This window comes from Dama dama, chromosome 11 (assembly GCF_033118175.1).
Source record: "Dama dama isolate Ldn47 chromosome 11, ASM3311817v1, whole genome shotgun sequence".
Taxonomy (NCBI): Eukaryota; Metazoa; Chordata; class Mammalia; order Artiodactyla; family Cervidae; genus Dama; species Dama dama.
The window spans coordinates 90,867,763-90,893,070 of NC_083691.1; the positions used below are offsets into that span (position 1 = coordinate 90,867,763).

Consider the following 25,308-nt stretch of genomic DNA (forward strand, 5'->3'; position numbering starts at 1 on the left):
CTTGGAACTGAAGGGAACATCAAAAGTATCCCAGAATATTTATGTATATAGAGCCATAATCTCAGTATCTATTGCACTTCTATGATTTCATACTATACCTTAGATGAAGATCTTCTGAAAACTTCAGACAGGCATAGATAAATTCTTTAATTTGGTTGTAAACTTTTGGCACAAATTCAGAAAATGGAAACTTTTTTGGGAACGGTTGCTGTAAAAGCAAGAATTAATGAGAGTTACAAATGAGCATACATTGAAAATACCTATTAACTAATTAAAATGCAAAAGAGATTTTCTTGCACACTAGGAACTGCCTTAACAACTTTACATTTTAAAAACATATCTGTGAAAGTTTTCTAATGCTAAAAAGAGTAAGATTAAATTAAATAGACAATTCTAATGTCCTGTAAAACCCAATAAACAAATTCTGATACATACTCAGCAATAAAAAGGAATGAGTTATTGATACGTGCAACAACTTAGATGAGTCTCAAAAGCATTATCTTCAGTAAAAGAAGCCAATCTCAAAAAGTTACACACTATATAATTCCATTTATAAGGCCTTTTAGAAAAGGTAAAAGTAGATGGATAGCAACAAGATAGGTGGTTGCCAAAAGCTAGGGGTTGAGGAGTAATTGATTAAGAAGGTATAGCATGATTTAATTTTGGGGAATCATGGAACTGTTCTGCAACATTGTTGTGGTAGTACATATACCACAGAGCACAGTCAAAACCAATACAATTATATAGCATGGTAAATTTTACTGTATGTTTTGGGGATAAAATGTCCTCAAAGTATAAGAAAAGCAAATATTTCAAAGTGTAAATCAAAAGGAAACACTGCCAGAAATCTCCTAAACACTTCAGAGGTGGATAACATCCCAACGCCATTTACTGATTGGTTCCCTAAACAGGAACTTCTGTTCCTCTAAGCCCAAAAATCATCCTTTGAAGCTGTTTTAGATTCCTAATTCATTGAGTTAGAAATTATGCCTTTAATGAGACTGACACAGAGAAAGCTTTAAGAGGACACCAAATCAGAGAAGTTTATTTTAGTGTTCCTTACCTTTTCTAGCTCTGTATCTTGGAATGGGAATTGTCCTATCACCTTTTTATACATATCTTCACTTGTTACTGGTATAGGACTGTAGTTGTCCGAATCAAGTATGCTTCTATTAAGAAAATAAAAGAAGAAAGGAAAGGAGGGAGGGATAAAGTAAAAAAGGAAAGAGAGGTGAGTTAATCAGTAGAGTGATCACAAATAACTTTCAGGGGAACTCAAAGGGTTGTATATTCACCACAACCTCAAATAAACATTTCTTAGTCCCTAATCTATTCCTTTTACAGTACAGCTATTTGGTCTTAGGTAAGGACATCTTTTTAAAAAAAAAAAAACACACAGAAGTAAAATTGCATTCTAAAACAAATAAAGATGACCTCATAGTATTTGAGATTTATAGCTCAGACAGAATATTTCAAGGCAACATGTTGAAGCCTTAAGGCAAATAAGAAGCAACCCAAAAAAAAAAAAAAAAAAAGTGAGCTCTAGAGAAGGCAAAGAGGTTTTATATGTTTTCTTAAAAAAAAAAAAAATAAAGACTTTTTAATTATGTTCTTTAATTCTATACTAGATTTTCTATTTTATCAAACTATGTTCATGTACTTCATCTACTGCTCTATATTAAGAATGACTTTTTCTTCATCCAAAGATTCTGTGTCCTTAACTAGACTAGGAGTTCTCCAGAGCAGAGACCATACTACCAAAATCAAAAAAGAAATTTACTGAAGGCTTCAGATTAGATATATCATGATACTAATTTTCAAAAGATAATCTCCCCTAAAGAAAATTATATCATTAATAAATAGGACTTTTTAGAAATACAAACATTTATATTAATACACTAATGAGTTACACTACATAATTATCAACTATATGTTTCTAAAATGTGAAGAGTAAGATTAATGGAACAATGTAATACCATAAAGCTATAAGAACTTGAAAACAAAGTAAGTTGATCTGGGGAAGTGGTCCTGCAGTAAGCAGAAAGATCACTTCAAAAGAAGAAACAAGTGAGCTGACATGAGTTATGTGTGAGGAAAACATGTCCAAGGAAATATTTGTAAGTGGAGATGTAATACAATAATTTTCTTATTGTTGTATGCATGTTGCAATAACTATTTAAATGATATGCTTCAAATATTAGATTGTAATAGATCTCTTCTTCGGCTATGGAGAATAAGAAGATGAGGAATAACATGAGTGAGTCTTCAAAAAAGTTTCAATAAAGCTAAATTTTTCAAAAGGGTTTAAAAGCCCTATCCTACAAGTGAGACATAGATTAGGCATGATTCCCAAAGAGAAAATAAAAAATTAAATTAAGATGACACAAGGTGATCTGGTTGGTCTGAACCAAGGTATCTGGCATTTACTCAATGAAACAAATCTGGGCATTTGGGGACTCCTCACAGAGTAGGCACTAATATCCAGAGATTGAATGTCTTGGGAACTTTATTTGGGACACCATAACTATTTAATTGAATTACCAATCATAATTGGAAACAGACCTAGAAAAAAATAAGCCACATACACTTGTTGCTTATTATACCTGAAAACCCTTAAGTATCAAGACGAGTGTACAAACATGCGTGCCCACACACACACAACTATAGATAATTTCTCACCTGAAAATACCTGACCACTTCTTTAGCAAAGTTTCACTATACTGGTCTCTGATTTCTAATAGCATGTCAAAAAGCTGATTTACAGGAAAACCATACACCTGAAACAAAATAAGAAAAAAGCTTCATTTTATAAGGTGATGTTTTTTAAACAACACAAGAGAGATTAGGCACTGAAAGATAATTTTGTTCTTTGGACAACAATTTAAATAAAACCATGATACAAGAATCTTCCATTCCCATCTAATATCTATTGTTTATCCTCAATAATTAAAAGATATATACCAAAATATTTGAGCCAGTCAGAAAAAAATAAAAAGATGAATATTAGAATTAATGTATATTGGATATAACTATCAATGAAGGTTTCCCTATAACTCCTTCTGTAAGGAGCAACTTTCAGGAGTAGGGTCAGAAAATGAGAATGCTACCAATCTTACCCACTTCTAATGTTATTCTAGTGAATATTATACATGGTTCATATCAATAATCATTATTCAAAATAGTAGGTAAGAAAATCCAAAATCACTCAGACACTATATCTGAATTAGGAGCATTTTAAGAACTAATGCAGTGAGTTCAATTAATTGATTTGCTTTGAGGAAAAAAAGGGGGATGAGAACAAATTATGAGAACATAACAGACAAGGTAATGACCAGGAAACACTACAAAGAGATAAAAATTACCTAGCTCTAGGAAAAGAAGAAACACAACTAGAAAGAAAAAGGTACTTACTCAAGCTTAGATAGACAATCAAAGGATTTAGAGCTGACGAAACACTCATCTAGGTTAAATCTACATAAACATAAGCCACAAACCTGAAGTGTGTCAGCAAAAAGCACAATGAGGTTCTTCAAATCTAACACGAGGTTTGGATCAGAGCAGTAAGACTAAAGGAAATAAAAAACAATGAGGAAAAATGTATTTATTAAAAACAAAACTAACTTTTTATTTATTCAATTACTTAATGCTTCACCTGGTGCAGGCTCTCTGGAAACCCGTCCTGGTTTAACATAACACCAGATATAGCTAGGGGAGACTGAGTAAAGACTCCAATAACCAATGATCTACATTTTTAACTTTTGGAAATTTAAAAACACACTTCTAAATAACTGTCTGGTTAAAGAAGAAAGCAAAGCTGATACTGCATATTATTTTAAAACAAACAGTAAAAAAAAAAAAGTTCATATAAAAACTTATAGAATACAGCTAATGCCATTTAAAAAAATATCTTTATATGTGAACATTAGAAAACATAAAAGACTTATAATAAACTAAGAACTCAACGTCATGAAGCTAGGCTAAAAAAGCCAAAATAAACCAGAAATGAGAGAACAAAATTGATAAAAGAAAAAGCAGACATTAATAACACAGAGAAGACATGAAAGATGTAATCGATGAAACCAAAAACTCAAGTTAAATATAAAATCAGTAAGACAGGCAAATCACAGGTAACTCCAATTGAACAACAAAAAGAAACACAACAATGCAAGGAACATACAAAATAAATATAATACAGAAGAAAATAAAATTTACAAATAAATTCAATGTATAATCTCTTAACAAATTTGAAAACTGAAATGACTTGGAAGGCATCTTCTTTACAAAGATGTATTATGTCACTATTTTTCAGTAACTTTTGATATTCAAATTCCCTTAAGTATAATTTGGTTACCTGCTCTCTACTTAACTGCTCAATCCCTAAGGAAGGCATGTTGAATTCTCCCGAAGTGGTGTGGCCTCTGTTTCTCGTCCCACTACTATCAGTTTTTGTTTATATACATACTGATGCTTGCTTGTTTCCAGTAAATGGGCTACTGTCTTTTTGATGGGTTAAAAATATTATCAAAACAAAATGTTGCTCTCTTCTCCCGTTTAATGATCTTTAAATTCAATCCAGTGTTCTTGAAGAATGTTGCCCTTTCTGCTCCCCATTCTTCATTTTTAACCTTCCTATATATTCTTAATGTAGAAATCTCTCTTAGTAACCAAACTATAATACTTTCTAACTGTGATGTTTCTCATGAATACTGACATATTTGGACCTATTCTAGCCATCTTATTTTAAGTTTTCTGTTTTCAATGATTTATTCTTTCTTTTTTGTATCCTTTCATGTTTTTCATTGGATTAGTTTTTTCAAATTATCTTATACTGGTTATTAATAACATATACTTTCTGTCCACTGTTTACTTGAAATAATCTGTATTTAAAAACGTTTTAAACATTAAGCCACTCCTCTTGTAGGGATTCTTAAGAGCATTAAACTTTACAAACAATGGGCTTCCCTGACAGCCCAGTTGGTAAAGAATCCACCTGCAAAGCAGGAGACCCCGGTTCTATTCCTGGGTTGGGACGATCCCCTGGAGAAGGGAAAGGCTACCCACTCCAGTATTCTGGCCTGGAGAATTCCATGGGCTGTACAGTCCGTGGGGTTGCAAAGTTGGACATAACTGAGCGACTTTCACTTACAAACAATTGATCAGTTATTTAGATTGATCTATCAGTTTTACTCTCACTTTTTGCACACATTTTATTTATTCTCACCCCATCTCGTATTTTGAATTTCTTTTTCATTTTTGATAAGACATCAGTAAGATAGGATGGGTGAAAAGTAAACTTTGTATCCTCATGTTTTTGGAAATATCTTTCTTTTGCACTCAAACTAAAATACATAACTTCAGACCTGAGAAAACTGCCTGCTTCATTTACTCTGCCTGACAAAAAGATGCATCCTTTCAGCTGTAATAATCTAGTCATTTTCTACTGCAGTGAAATTTCCCCTCTTTCACTTAATTATTAAGGTCCCCTGCTTTGTGACTATATTTTATTTCTAAATCTCTACTATATACAACCAAAATCTACATCAATTATCCATGTTTCTTAACTTTTCATTCATATTTTCCATCTCTTTGTGTCTCTGCTCTATATTGGGGTTATATATTTGACTTTGTCTTCTTGATCACAGAAAGATATGCAGTTTTATCTATTTAATCTTAGAATTAAATTTCTCTATTATGGTAGTCATAAATCTCAAGAAAACAACATTAATCTTTGATTTCTATCCTTCTGTGACTTCCTTCCTTGCTTTTCCTCCTTCTCACATTTTGTATAACTGTGAATATAGTATACATGAAGAAAATAATAAATAAAACCTATACATGTAATTTTACCAGGCAAACATAACTGATCAGCACCAGCATATCAGAAGCTCCAAAACAACCTCTTTCCTCTCCACTCAGGAAATCATTATCATGACGTTTACTATAATCATTACATATCTTTCTCTCATTCTTTTTTCTTCATATCTTTTAGCTTAATAGATCTTATTTTTTAGAGTAGCTTTGCATTTACAGATAAACTGAACAGAAACTACAGAGTTCCCATATATCCCTTCATACAGACACTGATGCACAGATTCCTTTATTATAACATTTTCCCTTCGTGTGGTGAAATTTGATACAGTTGGTGAACCAATACTGACACATTATTCAAATTATTATTATTAATTAAATTCCATAGCTTTCTTAGAGTTTACTCTCTATGTTGTATAATCTATGGCTTTTAACATAAGCATAATGATGCATTCCACCATTAGAATATCACACAGAATAGTTTCACTGCCTGCCCTAAAAATTACCTATCTTCCACTTAGTTATCCCTTAAGCCCTCTCCCAAATCCTAGCAACCCTTATCTTTTTATTGTCTCCTTAATTTTGCCTTGTCAAGAATATCATATAGTTGGAATCGTATGAATATGTAGCCTTCTCAGTTTGGGTACTTTCATTTAGCAATATGCACTTAGCTTCCTCCATGTCTTTTTGTGGGTTAATAGATTATTTCTTTTGTTTGTCATTGAGTAATATTCAATTATAAGGATATACTAGAGTTCATCCATTCACCTATTAAAAGACATCTATGACAAAACCCACTACAATATTGTAAAGTAATTAGCCTCCAACTAATAAAAACAAATGAAAAAATAAAAAAAAAATTTTTTTAATGTTAAAAAAAATAAATAAATAAAGGACATCTTGGATACTTCCAGGTTTTGGCTATTTTGAATAAGCTGTTATAAACACTAGTGGGCAGATTTTTGCGTTAAAATAAGTTTCAATACATTTGGTGTATAGTGTATACCTACTTGCTGCATCTTATATCTATGTTGCATTTTGTATAAACTTCCAAATTCTCTTCTAAGCTGGCTGTACCATTTTCCATTCCCATCAGCAATGAGAGTACCTGTTGTCCACATTCTCTCCAGAATTTGGTGTTTTCAGCATTATAGTCATTTTAATGGGCATGTGGTGGTAATTCACTGCTGTTTTAATTTGTAATTCCCTGATAACATATGACATATGACAATAGAGTTTTGCCAAGAGAATGCACTGGTCATAGCAAACACCCTCTTCCAACAACAAAACAGAAGACTCTATACATGGATATCACCAGATGGCCAACACTGAAATCAGACTGATTATATTCTTCACAGCCAAAGATGGAGAAGCTCTATACAGTCATCAAAAACAAGACCAGGAGCTGACTGTGGCTCAGACCATGAACTCCTTATTGCCAAATTCAGACTTAAATTGAAGAAAGTGGGGAAAACCACTAGACCATTCAGGTATGACCTAAATCAAATCCCATGTGATTATACAGTGAAAGTGAGAAATAAACTTAAGGGACCAGGTCTGATAGACAGAGTGCCTGATGAACTATGGACAGAAGTTCGTGACAATGTACAGGAGACAGGGATCAAGACCATCCCCAAGAAAAAGAAATGCAAAAAAGCAAAATGGCTGTCTGAGGAGGCCTTACAAATAGCTGTGAAAAGAAGACAAGTGAAGAACAAAGGAGAGAAGGAAAGCTATACCCATTTGAATGCAGAGTTCCAAATAACAGCAAGGTACGAGATACAAAAGCCTTCGTATGAGATACAAAAGGCTTCCTCAGTGATCAGTGCAAAGAAATAGAGGAAAATAATAGAATGGGAAAGACTAGAGATCTTTTCAAGAAAATTAGAGACACCAAGGGAATATTTCATGCAAACATGGGCTCAATAAAGGACAGAAATGGCATGGACCTAACAGAAGCAGAAGATATTAAGAAGAGGTGGCAAGAATACACAGAAGAATTATACAAAAAAGATTTTCATGACCCAGATAATCACGATGGTGTGATCACTCACCTAAGAGCCAGATATCCTGGAATGTGAAGTCAAGTGGGCCTTAGGAAGCATCACTACGAACGGAGCTAGTGGAAGTGATGGAATTGCAGTTGAGCTACTTCAAATTGTAAAAGATGATGCTGTGAATTTGCTGCACTCAATATGCCAGCAAAATTGGAAAACTCAGCAGTGGCCACAGGACTGGAAAAGGTCAGTTTTCATTCCAACCCCAAAGAAAGGCAATGCTAAAGAATGTTCAAACTACCACACAATTACACTCATCTCACATGCTCATAAAGTAATGCTCAAAATGCTCCAAACAAGGCTTCAGCAATACGCGAACTGTGAACTTCCAGATGTTCAAGCGGGTTTTAGAAAAGGCAGAGGAACCAGAGATCAAATTGCCAACATCTGCTGGATCATCGAAAAAGCAAGAGAGTTTCAGAAAAACATCTATTTCTGCTTTATTGACTATGCCAAAGCCTTTGACTGTGCGGATCACAATAAACTGTGGAAAATCCTGAAAGAGATGGGAATTTCAGACCACCTGACCTGCCTCCTGAGAAATCTGTATGCAGGTCAGGAAGCAACAGTTAGAAATGGACATGGAACAACAGACTGGTTCCAAATAGGAAAAGAAGTACATCAAGGCTGTATATTGTCACCCTGCTTATTTAACTTATATGCAGAGTACATCATGAGAAATGCTGGGCTTGATGAAGCACAAGCTGGAATCAAGATTGCCAGGAGAAATATCAATAACCTCAGATATGCAGATAATACCACCCTTATAGCAGAAAGTGAAGAAGAACTAAAGAGCCTCTTGATGAAAGTGAAAGAGGAGAGTGATAAAGTTGGCTTAAAGCTCAACATTCAGAAAACTTAAGATCATGGCATCCAGTCCCATCATTTCATGCAAATAGATGGGGAGACAGTGGAAACAGTGGCTGACTTTATTTGGGGGGGCTCTAAAATCACTGCAGATGATGACTGCAGCCATGAAATTAAAAGACGCTTACTCCTTAGAAGGAAAGTTATGACCAACCTAGACAGCATATTAAAAAGCAAAGACATTACTTTGCCAACAAAGGTTCATCTAGTCAAGGCTATGGTTTTTCCAGTAGTCATGTATGGATGTGAGAGTTGGACTATAAAGAAATCTGAGCGCAGAAGTGATTCTTTTGAACTGTAGTGCTAGAGAAGATTCTTGAGAGTCCCTTGGACTGCAAGGAGATCGAACCAGTCCATCCTAAAGCAGATCAGTCCTGAGTGTTCATCGGAAGGAGTGATGTTGAAGCTGAAACTCCAATCCTTTGGCCACCTGACACGAAGAGCTGCCTCATTTCAAAAGACCCTGATGCTGGGAAAGATTGAAGGCAGGAGGAGAAGGGGACAACAGAGGATAAGATGGTGGGAGGGCATCACTGACTCGATAGACATGAGTTTGGGTAAACTCCAGGAGATGGTGATGGACAGGGCGTGCTGTGGTCCATGGGGTCGCAAAGAGTCAGACATGACTGAGCGACTGAACTGGACTGAGCGACTGAACTGAACTGAACTGAACTGATGACATATGTTGTTAAGCATCTTTTTACATGCTTTCTTAATATTTGAGTATTTTCTTTGGTGAACTTTTGCCCATTTTTTAATAGGGCTGTTTTCTCACTGCTAAGAGTCCTGTATATATTTTCAGTACCTTTATCAGATATGTGTTTTGCAAAGATCCCCCCCTATCTGTGGCTTGTCAGTTCATTCTCTTAATTTCATTGTTTTGTAACCATCTAAATATTCAGCCTTACTCAATATTTTTTCAACATTATGTAAATGGAGAAGAATCTGTATGTATAATTTTCTGTCCTGCTTTTATAATTCAACATTATACTTGTTAAATTCATCTATGCTACTGTATACAGCTACAGGGTGGGCATTTTCATGCTGTATAATATTCCATGCTACGAGTTTAACTCAGATTGTTCACCCTATTACCAACGGACATTTTGTTGTGCAGATGCTCAGTGGGGTTCGATTCTTTGCAACCCCATGGACTGGAGCACACCAGGTTTCCCTGTCCTTCACCATCTCCCAGAGCTTACCTGAGCTCATATCCACTGAGTCGTTGATGCCATCCAACCATGGACATTTAGGTCATTTCTAATTTTGAAAACTGAACAATGCTGGAATGAATATTCTTGCATGTGTATTATGCATTAGGGCAAGTTTCTCAAGGGAATAGAGTTAGGAAAAGAATTTCTGGTTCATGAGGATCATCGATTTAGAAGATAATGCTATTTTTTTCAAAGGGTTTTATCAATTTAAACTCATTCCCTTAGTAGTATATAAGCGTTCTGAATTATTCATATCTTTGTCAACATTTGTATTACTAATTTTTACATGTTATCTCATTTTGTTTTCTTCTGCCTTTCACCGATGCACTGAAGTTGAGCACATGTTTCTCAGCTGAGTGAATTCCTTCCTTAGTGAAGTACCTGTAAATCTTTTGCTTGTTATTTCTATTGAGATGTTTGTCTCTATTGTAATGATGTGTAGTGAAATTTTTTATATATTTTGTTAGTTCTTTGCTGATATTCTGTTGAAAATATCATTTCTCATCATATATCTTATTTTATCTACTATCTTTAATTTTTTTGTTTTTTTCTTACAGTTTTAATGTAGCTTAATATATGAATCTTTATTGTTAGTGCCTCTTTTGTATTTTAGTTAGGAATTCCTTCCACATCATAAACCACAGAGATACTCTCTTATACTATCTTGTAGAAAATTTACAGTCTTACATTTCACATCTTGGTATTTTATCAACCTGAAACATTTTTGGTATAATTATTTCCCCCATACTGATAATCAACTGTTCTAGTACTATTCATTGAAAAGTCTGTCCTCTACCCACTGACCAGCAACAATCTTTGATAAATATCAAATATTTTTTGAGGCCTATATTCTGTTCCATTATCTATCCAATGACAGTACCAGATTGTCTGGTACTCATTTCATAAGATTTTTAAATTGAGTCTTCATATTTTGTAGAGAAAAACCACCTGCCTTCAGTCTTAAGGAGTCTCTTAGCTATTCTTCACTTTTGTACTGGCTTAAAAATATTATAAATCAAATTGCAAAGGTACTCATCTTTCCAAAAATAAGACTATTGAGATTTTAATTGGCACTGGATTAAATTTATAGATACATTTTAAGACAGTTGATGTCTACAATAACAACTCTTCCAATCACTGAACATGCTATTTCTCTCAGTTTTATTTAGGTCTTCTTTAATTCCTTTCCATCTCTCAAAAATATTTTAAAATTTTCTCCATGTAGGTCTTGACATATTTTGTTAGGTATATTTCTACTACTTTTAATGTATGTTATTGTATCAATTTTTATCTTTTAAATTTTTTAATTTCTCAAATTTTATTCCTGGATATAAAATGACAATTAATTTTGCAACAGAGAATATGCTAACCTCTTCCATTTATTGTAATAATTTTTCTGCAAATTCCTTTGGAATTTCAATGTACTAAAATATATCATCGGCAAAAATGACAATTTTGCTTTTTCCTTTCAAAGGTTGATTTTTTAATTTATTTATATTTCTATCTTTACAACACTAAATACAACTACATTTATGAATAAGCCTGTTTATTTATGAGCTTATGAGTTATGCTATACTTCTCTGGCTTCATTATCAAGATTACTCACACCTCATACAACTCATAAAATGAGTTGGTGAGTACTTTCCTTTTCTGTTCTCCGAGAATTTATATAAGATAACAATTGAAGATAAAACTCCCCAGACCTGAAGATCTCTTAGAGGGAAGAACTGTGACTGTTTTTCACTTACTTCAGATTCATTCTTAACCTGAAAGGAATAGTTTTCTCCAGCTTAATGTGGGGAGGGCACCACACTAGACTCTCCATCTCAGGTGGGCCCAAGAGACTATAAAATCTGAGTACAAATTGTCTGGACTAACAAGCAACCTCAAGGAAAAGGCAGCTTATGTATTTAGCATATCACTCTGAACTTCTGGACTCTCAATTTCCCCTGGATTTGGCCTGATTAACTCCTTAATAACTTTACTAAGCACTCTGAGACTTAATGTCATATACGATGCATATACATAAAGCAGTACTTTTAACTGTCTCAAGCTGAACAGTTGCTATGAATAATCTATCCTCCTACATTCCTAAAATGAGAAATGATTGTTATTTCATAAATTTCTCTCCTAGTCCATGAATTACTTGTTTTTGCTAAAGAATAGCTATTTGTTTTGTTTATTAATGTCTTCTATATCATGTAAATATTGTTGTTCACTCGCTCAGTCTTGTCCAACTCTTTGCGAGCCTATGGACTGTAGCACTTCAAGCTTCCCTGTCCTTCACTATCTCCCCAAGTTTGCTCAAACTCATGTCCATTTAGTCGATGATGGATCCAACCATCTCATCCCTTATCGCCCCCTTCTCCTCCTGCCCTCAATCTTCCCCAGCATCAGGGTCTTTTCCAATGAGTCAGCTCTTCGCATCAGGTGGCTAAAACACTTGTGCTTCAGCATCAGTCCTTCCAAAGAACAGTCAGGGTTGATTTTCTTTAGGATTGACTGGTTTGATCTCCTTGCTGTCCAAGGGACTCTCAAGAGTTATCTCCAGAACCACATTTCAAAAGCAACAATTCTTTGGCACTCAGCGTTCTTTATGGTCCAACTCTCACATCCATACATGACTACCAGAAAAACCATAGCATAGACTATATGGACCTTTGTCAGCAAAGTAATGTCTCTGCTTTTTAATACACTCTCTAGGTTTGTCATAGCTTTTCTTCCAAGGAACAAGCACCTTTTAATTTCATGGCTACAGTCACCATTCTCAGTGATTTTGGAGCCCAAGAAAATGAAATCTGCCACTGTTTCCATCGTTTCCCCATCTATTTGCCACAAAGTGATAGGACCAGATGCCATGATCTTCGTTTTTTGAATGTTGAATTATAAGCCAGTTTTTTCACTCTCTTCTTTCACCTTCATCAGGAGGCTCTTTAGTTCCTCTTCACTTTCTATCATTAGAGTGGTATCAACTGCATAAATTAGGTTCCTTATACTTCTCCAAGCAGTCTTGATTCCAGCTTGTGATTCATCCAGCTCAGCATTTTGCAGGATGTATTCTGCATATAAGGCAGATCTCTAAATTATTTCCACCAAGATTTTTCACAGCCTCATTCCTGATCATGATATTTGTTGACTGAGTTTAGAGTGTTCCTAGATTCCATTTGGAACAACATTTCCTGCTTTAACAATATGCTCTACTTCATACTTAATCCAATATTTTCTTTCCTCAGGCTGAGTCATCATTCTGATTCCATCTGATTTTCTAAGTTCAGAGAAATTTTTCAAAATTTCTAGCCTATAGACATACGCTTTGAACTGTTTTTCTTTTTAGTTTTTCTTACATTTAATTTCAGTGCCAATTTGGTTAGGGGAGCTGAATGACACATATTTTCAGTATACCCTCTGATTCAAAAATGGGTGTGTGGGAGGCTGAATATGGCTGTGGATGTGTATAAAACCACTATCACGGTACACACTCTTGTCTGCCTATCACATAATAAGAAAAGATGTCTAATGTTTAATAGCTATAAAACATGAGGATTTTTGCTTACAGATTACATTGTTCTATAATTTAAATCATAAAAAAGTATTTTTCCAGTATTATCAGATGATCTGCCTATCATTTTACTAGCAGTCAGGCTAGCAATTATATTAACAGACCTTCTAATATGAAACCATTTCTGAAATGAACTCTTTGTATAGCATATTATTATTTTAACACATAGGTACTGCTAAATTTGAAGTCTATGTGAAATGGATTGTATACGATTTTTCTTGAAGTCAGCATTGAGAATATTATACCTTTCAAAATGCTTCCAATTTATGCAAAGATTGATAATTTAACTAGAAAATATGAAGAGTTTTAATTAGTGACAGAAAGTTGGAAGAATACAGAATTCTTATAAAAAAATAACCACTCAGATAAAGTGTTTCCTTTTGAGATTTGTTTTGATGTTTGGTTTGTCTATCTGTCTTTCTTGCTGATAATACAATGCAGTAAATAGTACCATAGAATGGAACTGGTATATGTGGCATCAACTACACTATCTCATATGGATAAATATGGTTCAGTGGGTAAATGTGTGTAATGCTGAGTTATATTTTAATGGTTATGTTGAAATACAATCCCAATACCATGCAATTCACCCATTTAAAGTATATAATTCAATGTTTTTTTACATTTTTTAAAATGTTTTTTCAGATAGGGGCAAATATAACCACAATAAATTTTAGAACATTTTTATCACCTCAAAGAGAAACCCTGTGCCCCTTAAGCTATCACCTGCTTATTCCTCATATCCACTTTCAGCCCTAAGAGACCACTAATTTCTTTATGCCTCTGTAGACTGATGTTGAACTTTTTAAAAATATTTATGTCATTTATCCTTCAGTTCAAAAGAATATACAGTGGATCTACAGATGAAAATTCCATTAAATTAATTTTCTCCACAGATATACACTTAATCAGCATACTTGCAATGTGTTCTATTCTTAATGATAATAAGTATGATTATATGATGAAGAAAACAGTGTATTTTCTTGCTGAGAGAGTTTTAAAGATTTATCATATTCTCAAATGTATCAGTTATACACAAAACGTGAAGAACCACTGCTTTACCAAAAAAAAACAAAACAAAACTGGAAGAAATGTAAGTTTTCTGTAAGAAACATAGCTTTTCCCAGGAAAAATAAAATTGGTGAAATTAGGGAAATAGACAGATATAAACAAAATCAAGGACTTCTCTCCCTTAGAATGACAGTAATACTGGTTAACAAATATGAGTGGGAAACAAATCTTCCTCAAAATAGTACCTGAAATAAACCATAAAATACCAAAATTAGGACTTAGATAGGAACACATAAAATATTCTATCAAAAGAAATAAAAGCAAATAGGTGAGAAAAATACAAACATTCCCAGTGAAAAAATACAAGATACTGAAATAGGTCAATTACCTCTATTTAAATTTGCAGATTTACTGCATAATAACACTATGGTTCAGTTTTAGAGACAGGTAAGATATAGAAGGGATATGACAAAGTGATTCTCGAATTAGTCTAGAAGAACAATGAGATAAACAGTTTATTTTATGAGTATATTATAATATATATATATGTCCTTAAAAAATTAAAGCATACTAACTCAAAGTCCTTAGTTCTTCATGTCTTTGCTCAAAAATTCCCTTGTAAGAAAGAACTTTCCATTCTATCACACACAAAATAAGATACTTTCCCCAAAATTTCTTTTCTAGAAATGCCAATTATTCTTGCTTAGTTTTATTATACTTCATGGAATTTATCAGTATTTGATCTTACAGGTTAATATTTATATTTACTTATTTAAAGTCTCTTTCCTTCTACTAGAATATATGCAGTGTGTGAGGAGGAATTTGACTGTTTTATTCACTGTTGTATGCCCAGAATTTAAGAGGATGTAGTCAATGGTTGGCATTTAATATATAAATGAATGAAGCTTGCACTAGGCTAATGAATACACATGAAATCTCTATGAATACATGTTATTAAATCAGATATATATATACTACATTATGGTAAAACTTTCTCCTCGCTCATCCTTAATTTCCATGAATTTTTCAGAGTTTAAGTTTACACTTCATATCTGTACAACACTCTGTGGTACTTCTATGCACTAGGCATAATGCTGTTTGCAGCACAGTGTAAACTGCAATCTGGAATACAAAATATCTAGACTTCTGACTGAACTGGAACATATAATTTAGCAATGTAGTAAAAATGTACAGGAACTTGGCGTGAAAAATGACAAAAAAAAATACTATTACCAAAAAAAAAGAAATTAAAGCATACTATATCAGATGTAGTAATCAAATAGTAATAATATACTGATTCAAGACATACAGAGAGGGGCTTCCCTGGTGGTCCAGTGGCTAAGAATCCACCTGCCAATGCAGGGTCCTCAGGTTCAATCCCTAGTTCAGTAAGATCGCACATGCTATGGAGCAACTAAGTCCATGTGCCACAACTACTGAACCTCACATATCTAGAGCCCATGATCCACAACAAAAGAATCCACCACAATGAGAAACCCAAGCACCACAACAAAGAATAGCCCCTGGTCACAGCAATTAGAGAAACACTGCATGCAGCAATGAAGACCCAGTACAGCCAAAAATACTAATAAATAAATCTTTTTTAAAAAAGACATATAGAGAGAAGGAAGGGAGTGGGCAGGAATCAGAGCTTAGAAGTAGATCTTAGTATATACATATTATTATATATGATTAAGGTGGTCCTTCAACATATGTTGGGAAAGGACAGATGTTAATGAACTGAACACTGTTCCCTGCAAAATTCATATACTGAAGTCCTAGGACCAGTGTAGCCTCCTCCAAAGAGGAAAGGCCTTGGAGAGATAAAGTCAAATGAGGCCATAAGGGTGAGGTCCTAATCTGACGAGACTAGTGTCCTTTTAAAAGAAGACAGTAGAATACATGCTGAGGAAAGGCCATGTGAAGACACAATAAGAATGTGACCATCTGAAACCCAAAAAGAGATCCCTTACCAGAAACCAACCATGATGGCATCCTAATCTCAAACTTTCAGCCTCTAGAAGAGTGACAAACTAAATTTCTGCTGTTAAAGTTACCCAGTCTATATATTTTATTATGGCAAACCAAGCTGAATAAAACAACAGATTATCACAGTACTGTTATTGGAGTCACATACACACACATATAGCAATGAGTTGTTTTACAGTACTTAGAGTCCAACCTCACATTCAATATTAAAATAAATTATCAGTTTGTGAATTATATGTTAAAAAAGAAACTATATAAATACTAAAATTAAATATAGACAAATAATTATATTTCTCTGGAATAAGGAAAACATAAATAGTAAAGATAAAGATCAATAAATTTAACTGCACAAAAAATTTTAAACTTTTGTAAAGCCATGATAAAGGACACCAAAGGTCAGAGACACATGAAGCTAAGAAAATATTTACAATCAGTTAACAATCTATTAATATATATCAGACTAGAGATTAACATTCAGATTAAAGTTAATGTTAAAAATTAACATCCATGTGTTACTAATAAATATAAAATAAAATGACTAAAATACAAAATAAAGGTTATGCATATGAACAGGAAATTATACGAAGATAAATGAATAAAAAGCATGTGAAGAGGTTTTTACTCTCAGTATTAAAGAAAAATATTAAATTAAGATATAATTTCTGACATTAATAGATTGGGAATGACTTTTTTTGTTTTTATAAATAACTTTCTGTGGAATAACAGGAATAGGGAAATGGGAATTCTAAAAGATGATGTTTAGTGTGATAAACGGTTCAGTGTTTCTGTAAAGCAAATTAGCAATATACATCCAGAGCCTCAGAAATACATAGACCCTTTAACTCACTACATTCACATCTAAAAATTTATCCTAAGAATAATCAATTGTCCAAGGATAAGTTAGTAAGAATATTTACTGCAATGTTAATAACAGCTTAAAAAACTTTTTTTAAAAAGCTTATCAAGTGAATTAATTTTTAAAATGGTACATCCCTAAGGTGGAATATTATATAAATGCACATTAAAATTTAAACAAACTCATTACCTACTAAGTGAAAAATACAGCATGTTTTATTTAAAATATATATTGTATTATCATGTATTCATACACAGAAAAAAGTCACTTCAAATTTACATATAAGACATAATAATTATGCCAGGGATCATGGCCAAATTCATTACTATTAATAATCAATATTTCCTATATTTTATTAATCATGGTATCTTTGTATAATTTTTTATATATTAATAACAGCACACCATAAAATGGAAGAAAGTAAGACATTTAAAAAATGATCCTAGGACAATGGATATAGTATGGCAAAAAAATAAAATGAGATTGTTTAATCATACCCTAAATGACATTAAGAACAGGTGGTAGTAAATATACAAATGTGTAAAAATCAAGCCATAAAATAGGTAAGAGACTTTTTTAGTTTCAAACAGGCAGAAGCATTAAAAAAATACTTTTAAATATGACAGATTTTACTATGATGCACGGGTATAATGGTAAAAATGCCAGATAAAGTCCTTGGACACATATAAGCAATGGGAGAAATTTTTAAATAAGATAAATATAAAATTAGATATGTAAACATTTAATATTTCTAAATACTAAAGAAGAAACTACCAAGAAAAAAGAAGAAAATATTGCAACACATTCAGTAACAACATAACCTCTTCAGTTTCAAACTGATACATTAATCAATAAAGCTAGATTTAGAAAAGACAGAAGAACCAGAGATCAAATTGCCAATATCTGCTGGATCATAGAAAAAGAAAGAGAATTCCAGTAAAACATCTACTTCTGCTTCATTGATTATGCTAAAGCCTTTGACTGAGTGGACCACAACAAACTGTGGAAAATTCTTAAAGGGATGGGAATACGACCACCTTATCTGCTTCCTGAGAAACCTGTATGCAGGTCAAAATGCAACACAGTTAGAACTGGACATGGAACAACGGATCCAAACTGGGAACGGAGTATGTCAATGCTGTATATTGTCACCCTGCTTATTTAACTTATGTGCAGAGTACATCATGAGAAATGCCAGGCTAGATAAAGCAAAAGCTAGACGCAACACTGCCAGGATAAATACTAATAACCTCAGATACACAGATAACACCACCCTTATGGCAGAAAAGAGGAACTAAATTGCCTCTTCATGAAACTGAAAGAAGAGAGTGAAAAAGCTGGCATATAACTCAACATTCAAAAAACATGGCATTCGGTCCCATCACTTTATAAACAAATAGATGGGGAAACAACGGAAACAGTGACAGACTTTATTTTCTTGGGCTCCAAAATCACTGCAGATAGTGACTGCAGTCATGAAATTAAAGGACGTTTGCTCCTTGGAAGAAAAGATATGACAAACCCACCTAGTGCATTAAAAAGCAGAGACATTACTTTGCCAACAAAGGTCTGTCTAGTCAAAGTTATGGTTTTTCCAGTAGTCATGTATGGATGTGAGAACCATAAAGAAGCCTGAGTGCTAAAGAATTGGTGCTTTTGAACTGTGGTGTTGGAGAAGACTCTTGAGAATCCCCTGGACTGCAAGGAGATTAAACCAAACAATCCTGAATATTCAAAGTTTCAATACCTTGGCCGCCTGATGTGAAGAACTGCCTCATTTGAAAAGACCCTGATGCTAGGAAAGATTGAAGGCAGGAGAAAAAAGGGATGATGGAGGACGAGATGGTTGGATGCCATCACTGACTTAATGGACATGAGTTTGAGCAAGCTCTGGGGATTGGTGAAGTACAGGGAAGCCTGACATGCTGCAGTCCATGGGGTCACAAAGATTCGGACATGACTCAGAGACTGAACAACGACGACAGACTCTACTACCTTAATTGCACAAAGGCATCTAAAGTAATCGCATCCAAAAGTAACTTATGACTTTCCCACTCCAAACCATCAATACCAACACTATCATCCAAGGAAGGAAACCATAAACCTAGGCCCTGATACTTCTTTTAATTTTATCTCTTATATTTAGTCCATCACGAAAGTATTATAAATCTTACTTCCTAAAACATCTCTCAAACTCATCCACTTCTTTCCATATCTAGTATCACTTCTGTCCAGCAATCATCATCTCTTGTCTGGAATACTAGACCAGCCTACTAATAACTCTTCTCCCCACATCCATTCTCATCCCTCATCCATTATTTAGCTAGAATAATCTTTTAAAAATAGAAATCTGATCTTCTCACTCCAATTAACTCTACTCCCATCCCGAACACACATATTCCACTTAACTCACTGTTTAAAGGGTCAAACAGGCCCTAAATAATGTGAAATCTTCCTATTTTTTTTATTCTTACTTCCTACGATACCTCCTTATGGTTCTATGTCTTATGTTCTAACCACTTGGAGCACTGTTCAGTTTCCTTTAAAGTGGCTACACTCCCCTCGATTTCTAGATTTTATTTTTTTTCATTCATTTTTATTAGTTGGAGGCTAATTTCTAGATTTTAGACATGATATTTACTCTAGAAAAGACCCTGAGGCTGGGAGGGATTGGGGGCAGGAGGAGAAGGGGAGGACAAAGGATGAGATGGTTGGATGGCATCACCGACTCGATGGACATGAGTTTGAGTAAACTCCGGGAGTTGGTGATGGACAGGGAGGCCCGGCATGCTGCAGTCCATGGGGTTGCAAAGAGTCGGACACGACTGAGCGACTGAACTGAACTGAACTGATTTACTCTGGAACACTTGATAATGAATAGATAGAGACTTGTAGGGTTATGAATGACTTTTAAGCTTCCGGTTAACAAAATAATATGCATACTAGAACATTTCTTGAGATTTTTAAAATACCAAATTATCTTTTATTATTAACTTCTCACTATTGTTCCTCAAACACTTTCATACATAATAGTACCACAAAGTCCTTGCACTACTGTTCCTTATATATAGTATGATCTTTTTTTTTGTTTGTTTGTTTTTTTTTTTGTTTTTTGTTTTTTTTTTAATTTTTATTATTATTATTATTATTTTTTCCAGTGGGTTTTGTCATACATTGATATGAATCAGCCATGGATTTACATGTATTCCATTTTAATTGATCTTTGCACAAATACAGATTGCTTGATATTTAGATCTCAGAATGCCATGTCATATCAACTTATCAAAATCAGACACTTTGTTGTCCTAATATATCACTCATTTTTAATTGCATTGCATTATCACTGTCTGATATTATTATTGATTAGTTTATTGGGAATCTCCCCAATCATAATATAGCTCTCTGAGAACAAAGTCCTTAGTCTTATTCATTCTTGTATTGCTATCATCAACATGTAATCCTTGTTCAAGAAATATTGAATGAATGAATAAATGAATAAATCAGAGCCAGGATTCTCCACCTGTAATAAAGTGGATTATCATTAAAAATTGATGCGATCATAAAACAGATCCATAGAGCATGGAAACTGAAAATCGGGCAACTTATTGAAATGTTAAAGAGTAAGAATAAATCTGTGAACTCCAAACCAGTATTAATAGGCATCACAAAGGCAACATGGTATAGTGGCTAAGAACATGGGCTCTGCAGCCATGCTGCCAAGGTTCAAATCCAAGCTCTACCACTTATTGGGTGATATTGGGCTAGTTACTTAACCTCTCTGAGGCTGTTCTGCAGTCTACATGACAAATATAAAAACAGTATCTGCCTTAGAAAGATGAAGTGAAGATGAAATATATATGCAGTACACAGTAACAATACAATAACAATGCCTGAGACATAGAGAACAATCAGTTAATATTAGCTATTGTTTTCTTAATGTAAAGAACATCCACAAAAGAGGGCTTAGCATTAGAGAACGTGTAGTTTAAAGTGCTTACTTCCATACATCTTCCATGAGTAAATGATATTCATAGGACGATTTTAAAGCTGTAGAAGACTGAATACTGTAGAGACAATTAGCTTGAAGTAAAAATTTATCTTGGGTGTCTTACATACCGAGTGAGTACGGAGTGCTGCAACAGTTTTTGAAAGTGCCATTTCCCACAGTTCATCAATGTAGGCTCTATTTACTAAGCCTTGTGTTGTATGTAAAGTGTGATCTTCAACCACAAAAAAGCTAAGATTGAGGAAAAAAAGAAAGCACAGTTGTCAGAAAATAGTTTGATTACTATTTTCAGCATGTCACAAACATTAAGAGCTGCCATTAAATTTGAAGGTAATACTAGTGTTTTTTCTTTTTTTTGTGTGTGTGTGTGTTTTTTCTTAAAGAAAGCTATTTGGTATAACAAACAAAATCAGATTTATTAGACTTGGAATTATATCTTTGATCATGATATTTTAATCACTTCAATACAAACTGGAATTACATTTGCATTAAATGTTAACCATGCTACCCTGGAATTTAAAAAGGAAGAAAAAAATGTTTATAGATAAAGGAGACTAGTTTCACTACATTAAAAACACCAGGCCATTAAAACATTTTACAAAAAACAACAAAAGTTAAAACACCCATTATTTTAAGACTCCAACACACAAAATATTAAAACAGTTTCCCTTATACAAAACTTTTTCATCAAAGTGTTGAAAAGATATAGCACAAAGGTAAAAAAATACACACATATTTTTTAACATTCTGCTGTGGTGTCCTAATTTTTATGCATCTGAAATGTATCTTTAGCTATCTCTCTTAAATATTCATACTTATTAAAACAATTCTTTAAATAGAGAATTGTTCATGGTAACACTTTAATAAAGTTAACAATTACATTACAACAATCTGAATTTGAAAAAGAAAGAAATTTCATGGAACAATTCAACTTACTTCCCTTTTTTCACTACAAAGTCACTATTTTGCAATAAGAATAAGCTGCCTATATTGGGGAAGCTTATTGGGGAACTGCAATTCCAAACTAGTATATATTCTCAAGATGAAGGTGGCAAACTATACAGTCCATGGAATAAAGTTGGCACACTGCTTACTTTTATAAATACCGTTTTATTGGAACACACCAATTGTGTCTCATGTACATATTGTCTATAGCTGTTTTTGTCCTGCAACAGAGCTGAATAGCTGCAACAGAAACCATTTGGTCTGCTGAACCTAAAGCACATTACCATTGGCTCTTTTAGAAAAAACGTGCCAACGTTTGTTGATTGCTTGATTCTCTCTTAACAGTAATGGAAAAGCAAAATATCACACGTAATAAGGTTACAATTCAACATTATCCTTCCTTTCTCCATAAAAAGTATTCTCCAACAATATAATGTTGAAACAAATAGACATTCCTTTAAAATCATCAGATATTCAAAACCAAATCTTGTTTTAAGAATTTAAATAAAGAAAAGAAAAATAAATTCCCAAAGAACACTTGTTATACTTTTCCAAGTCTCAGGAAAAGTGTACAAACTATTGAAAGTATATAAATTTAAGACGCACAAACAAATACCCACCCGACAATTTGATTAAAATACTTCCTGTAGCCATCTAAAGTTTCATGCTACGAAAAAGCAAAGAAGAAAAAAGTTATTGTTTTTGTTTTGATAAAGACACAAATCAGCTAATTAATTTCCCAAGACTATAAAGTAAATACAATAAGAGTACCTATGTATCTATGCCCAACCACTAATGCTGAAAAAGCCAAAGTTGAACAGTTCTATGAAGACCTACAAGACTGTCTAGAACTAACAAGGTGTCCAAAAAAAGATGTCCTTTTCATCATAGGGGATTGAAATGCAAAAGTAGGACATCAAGAGATACCTGGAATAACAGGCAAGTTTGGCTTTGGAGTACAAAGTGAAGTGGGGCAAACACTAACAGAGTTTTGCCAAGAGAACACACTGATCACAGCAAACACCCTGTTACAACAACAGAAGAGAAAGAGACGACTCTATATATGGACGTCACCAGATGGTCAGTACCAAAATCAGACTGATTATAGTCTCTGCAGCTGAAGATGGTAAAGCTCTATATAGTCAGCAAAAACAAGATCGAGAACCAACTGTGGCACAGATCATTAACTCCTTAGTGTAAAATTCAGACTTAAATTGAAGTAAGTAGGGAAAACCACTAGGCCATTCAAGTATGACCTAAATCGAATCCCTTACGATTATACAGTAGAACTGACAAATAGATTCAAGGGATTAGATCTGACAGACAGAATGCCTGAAGAACCAAGGACAGAGGTTCCTAACATTGTACAGGAGGTGGTGATCAAAATCATCCCCCAGAAAAAGAAATGCAAAAAGGCAAAATGGTTCTCAGAGGAGGGCTTACAGATAGTTGAAAAAAGAAGAGAAGCAAAAGTCAAAGAAGAAAGGGAAAAACATTCCCAGCTGAATGCAGAGTTCCAAAGAATAGCAAGGAGAGATAAGAAATCCTAAAGTGAACAATGCAAAGAAACAGAGAAAGACAACAGAATGGGAAAGACTAGAGATCTCTTTAAGAAAATTACCAGGGGGAGGGACCGAGGGAGCCCGGCGGGCAGGCGGCTCCTACGCGGACCTCCCCAAAAAAAAAAAAAAAAAAGAAAATTACCAAAGGAACATTTCATGCAAAGACAGGCACAATAAAGGACAGAAATGGTATGGACCTAACAAAAGCAGAAGATATTAAGAAGAGGTGTCAAGAATACACAGAAGAACTATACAAAAAAGGTCTTAGTGGCCTGGATAACCACGATGGTGTGATCATTCACCTAGAGCCAGACATCCTGGAATGGGAAGTCAAGTGCACCTAAGAAAGCATCACTATGAACACAGCTAATGCAGGTGATGGAATTTCAGCTGAGCTATTTTAAATCCTAAAAGATGATGCACTTAAAGTGCTGAACTCAATATATCAACAAATTTAGAAAACTCAGCAGTAGTCATAGGACAGGAAATGTCAGTTTTCATTTGAATTCCAAAGAAGGGCAATGTCAAAGAATGGTCAAACTGCCCCACAATTGCATTCATGTTATATGATAGCAAGGTAATACTCAAAATCCTTCAAGCAAGGCTTTAACAGTACATGAACTAAGAACTTTCAGATGTCCAAGCAGGATTTAGAAAATGCAGAGGAACCAGAGATCAAACTGCCAATATCAGATGGATCACAGAAAAATCAAGCAAATTGCAGAAACACATCTACTTCTGCTTCATTGGCTATGCTAAAATCTTTGTGTGGATCAGAACAAACTGTAGAAAATTCTTCAAGAGATGGGAATACCAGACCACCTTACCTGCCTCCTGAGAAACCTGTATGCAGGTCAAGAAGCAACAGTTAGAATTGGACATGGAACAATGGGCTGGTTCCAAATTCAGAAAGGAGTACATCAAGGCTGTATATTGTCACCCTGTTTATTTAACTTATATGCAGACTACATCATGTGAAACACTGGGCTGAATGAACCTCAAGCTGGAATCAAGATTGTCGAGAGAAATGTCAATAACCTCAGATATGCAGATGACACCACCCTAACGCAAGAAAGTGAGGAGGAACTAAAGAGCCTCTTGACGAAGGCAGAGAGTGAAAAAGCTGGCTTAAAACTCAACATTCAAAAAACAAAGATCATGGCATCCAGTCCCATCACTTCATGGCAAATAGATGGGGAAACGGGGGAAACAGTGACAGACTGTATTTTCTTGGGCTCCAAAATCACTGCAGATGGGGACTGCAGCCATGAAATTAAAAGACACTTGCTCCTTGTAGAAAAAAGCTTTGACAAACCTAGACTGCATATTCAAAAGCAGAGACATTACTTTGCTGACAAAAGCCCGTATACTCAAAGTTATGGTTCTTCCAATAGTCAGGTACCAATATGAGTGGTGGACCATAAAGAAGGCTGA

The 25,308-nt window shown here is 34.1% G+C and overlaps 1 protein-coding gene across 8 annotated transcripts in view; it reads right to left on the minus strand.

Annotated features, from left to right (window-relative positions):
• EXOC6B (exocyst complex component 6B) overlaps positions 1–25,308 on the minus strand; it is a 662,376-nt gene that overhangs the window by 304,138 nt on the left and 332,930 nt on the right. For all 8 annotated transcript variants that reach the window (XM_061155703.1, XM_061155706.1, XM_061155701.1 and 5 more), the window contains 6 exons: positions 22,933–22,979; positions 21,478–21,598; positions 3,495–3,566; positions 2,680–2,777; positions 1,064–1,169; positions 99–208 (listed from right to left, as the gene is read on the minus strand). In XM_061155703.1, coding sequence (XP_061011686.1) covers positions 99–208; positions 1,064–1,169; positions 2,680–2,777; positions 3,495–3,566; positions 21,478–21,598; positions 22,933–22,979 — 554 coding nt within the window. The remainder of the gene's footprint in view (positions 1–98; positions 209–1,063; positions 1,170–2,679; positions 2,778–3,494; positions 3,567–21,477; positions 21,599–22,932; positions 22,980–25,308) is intronic.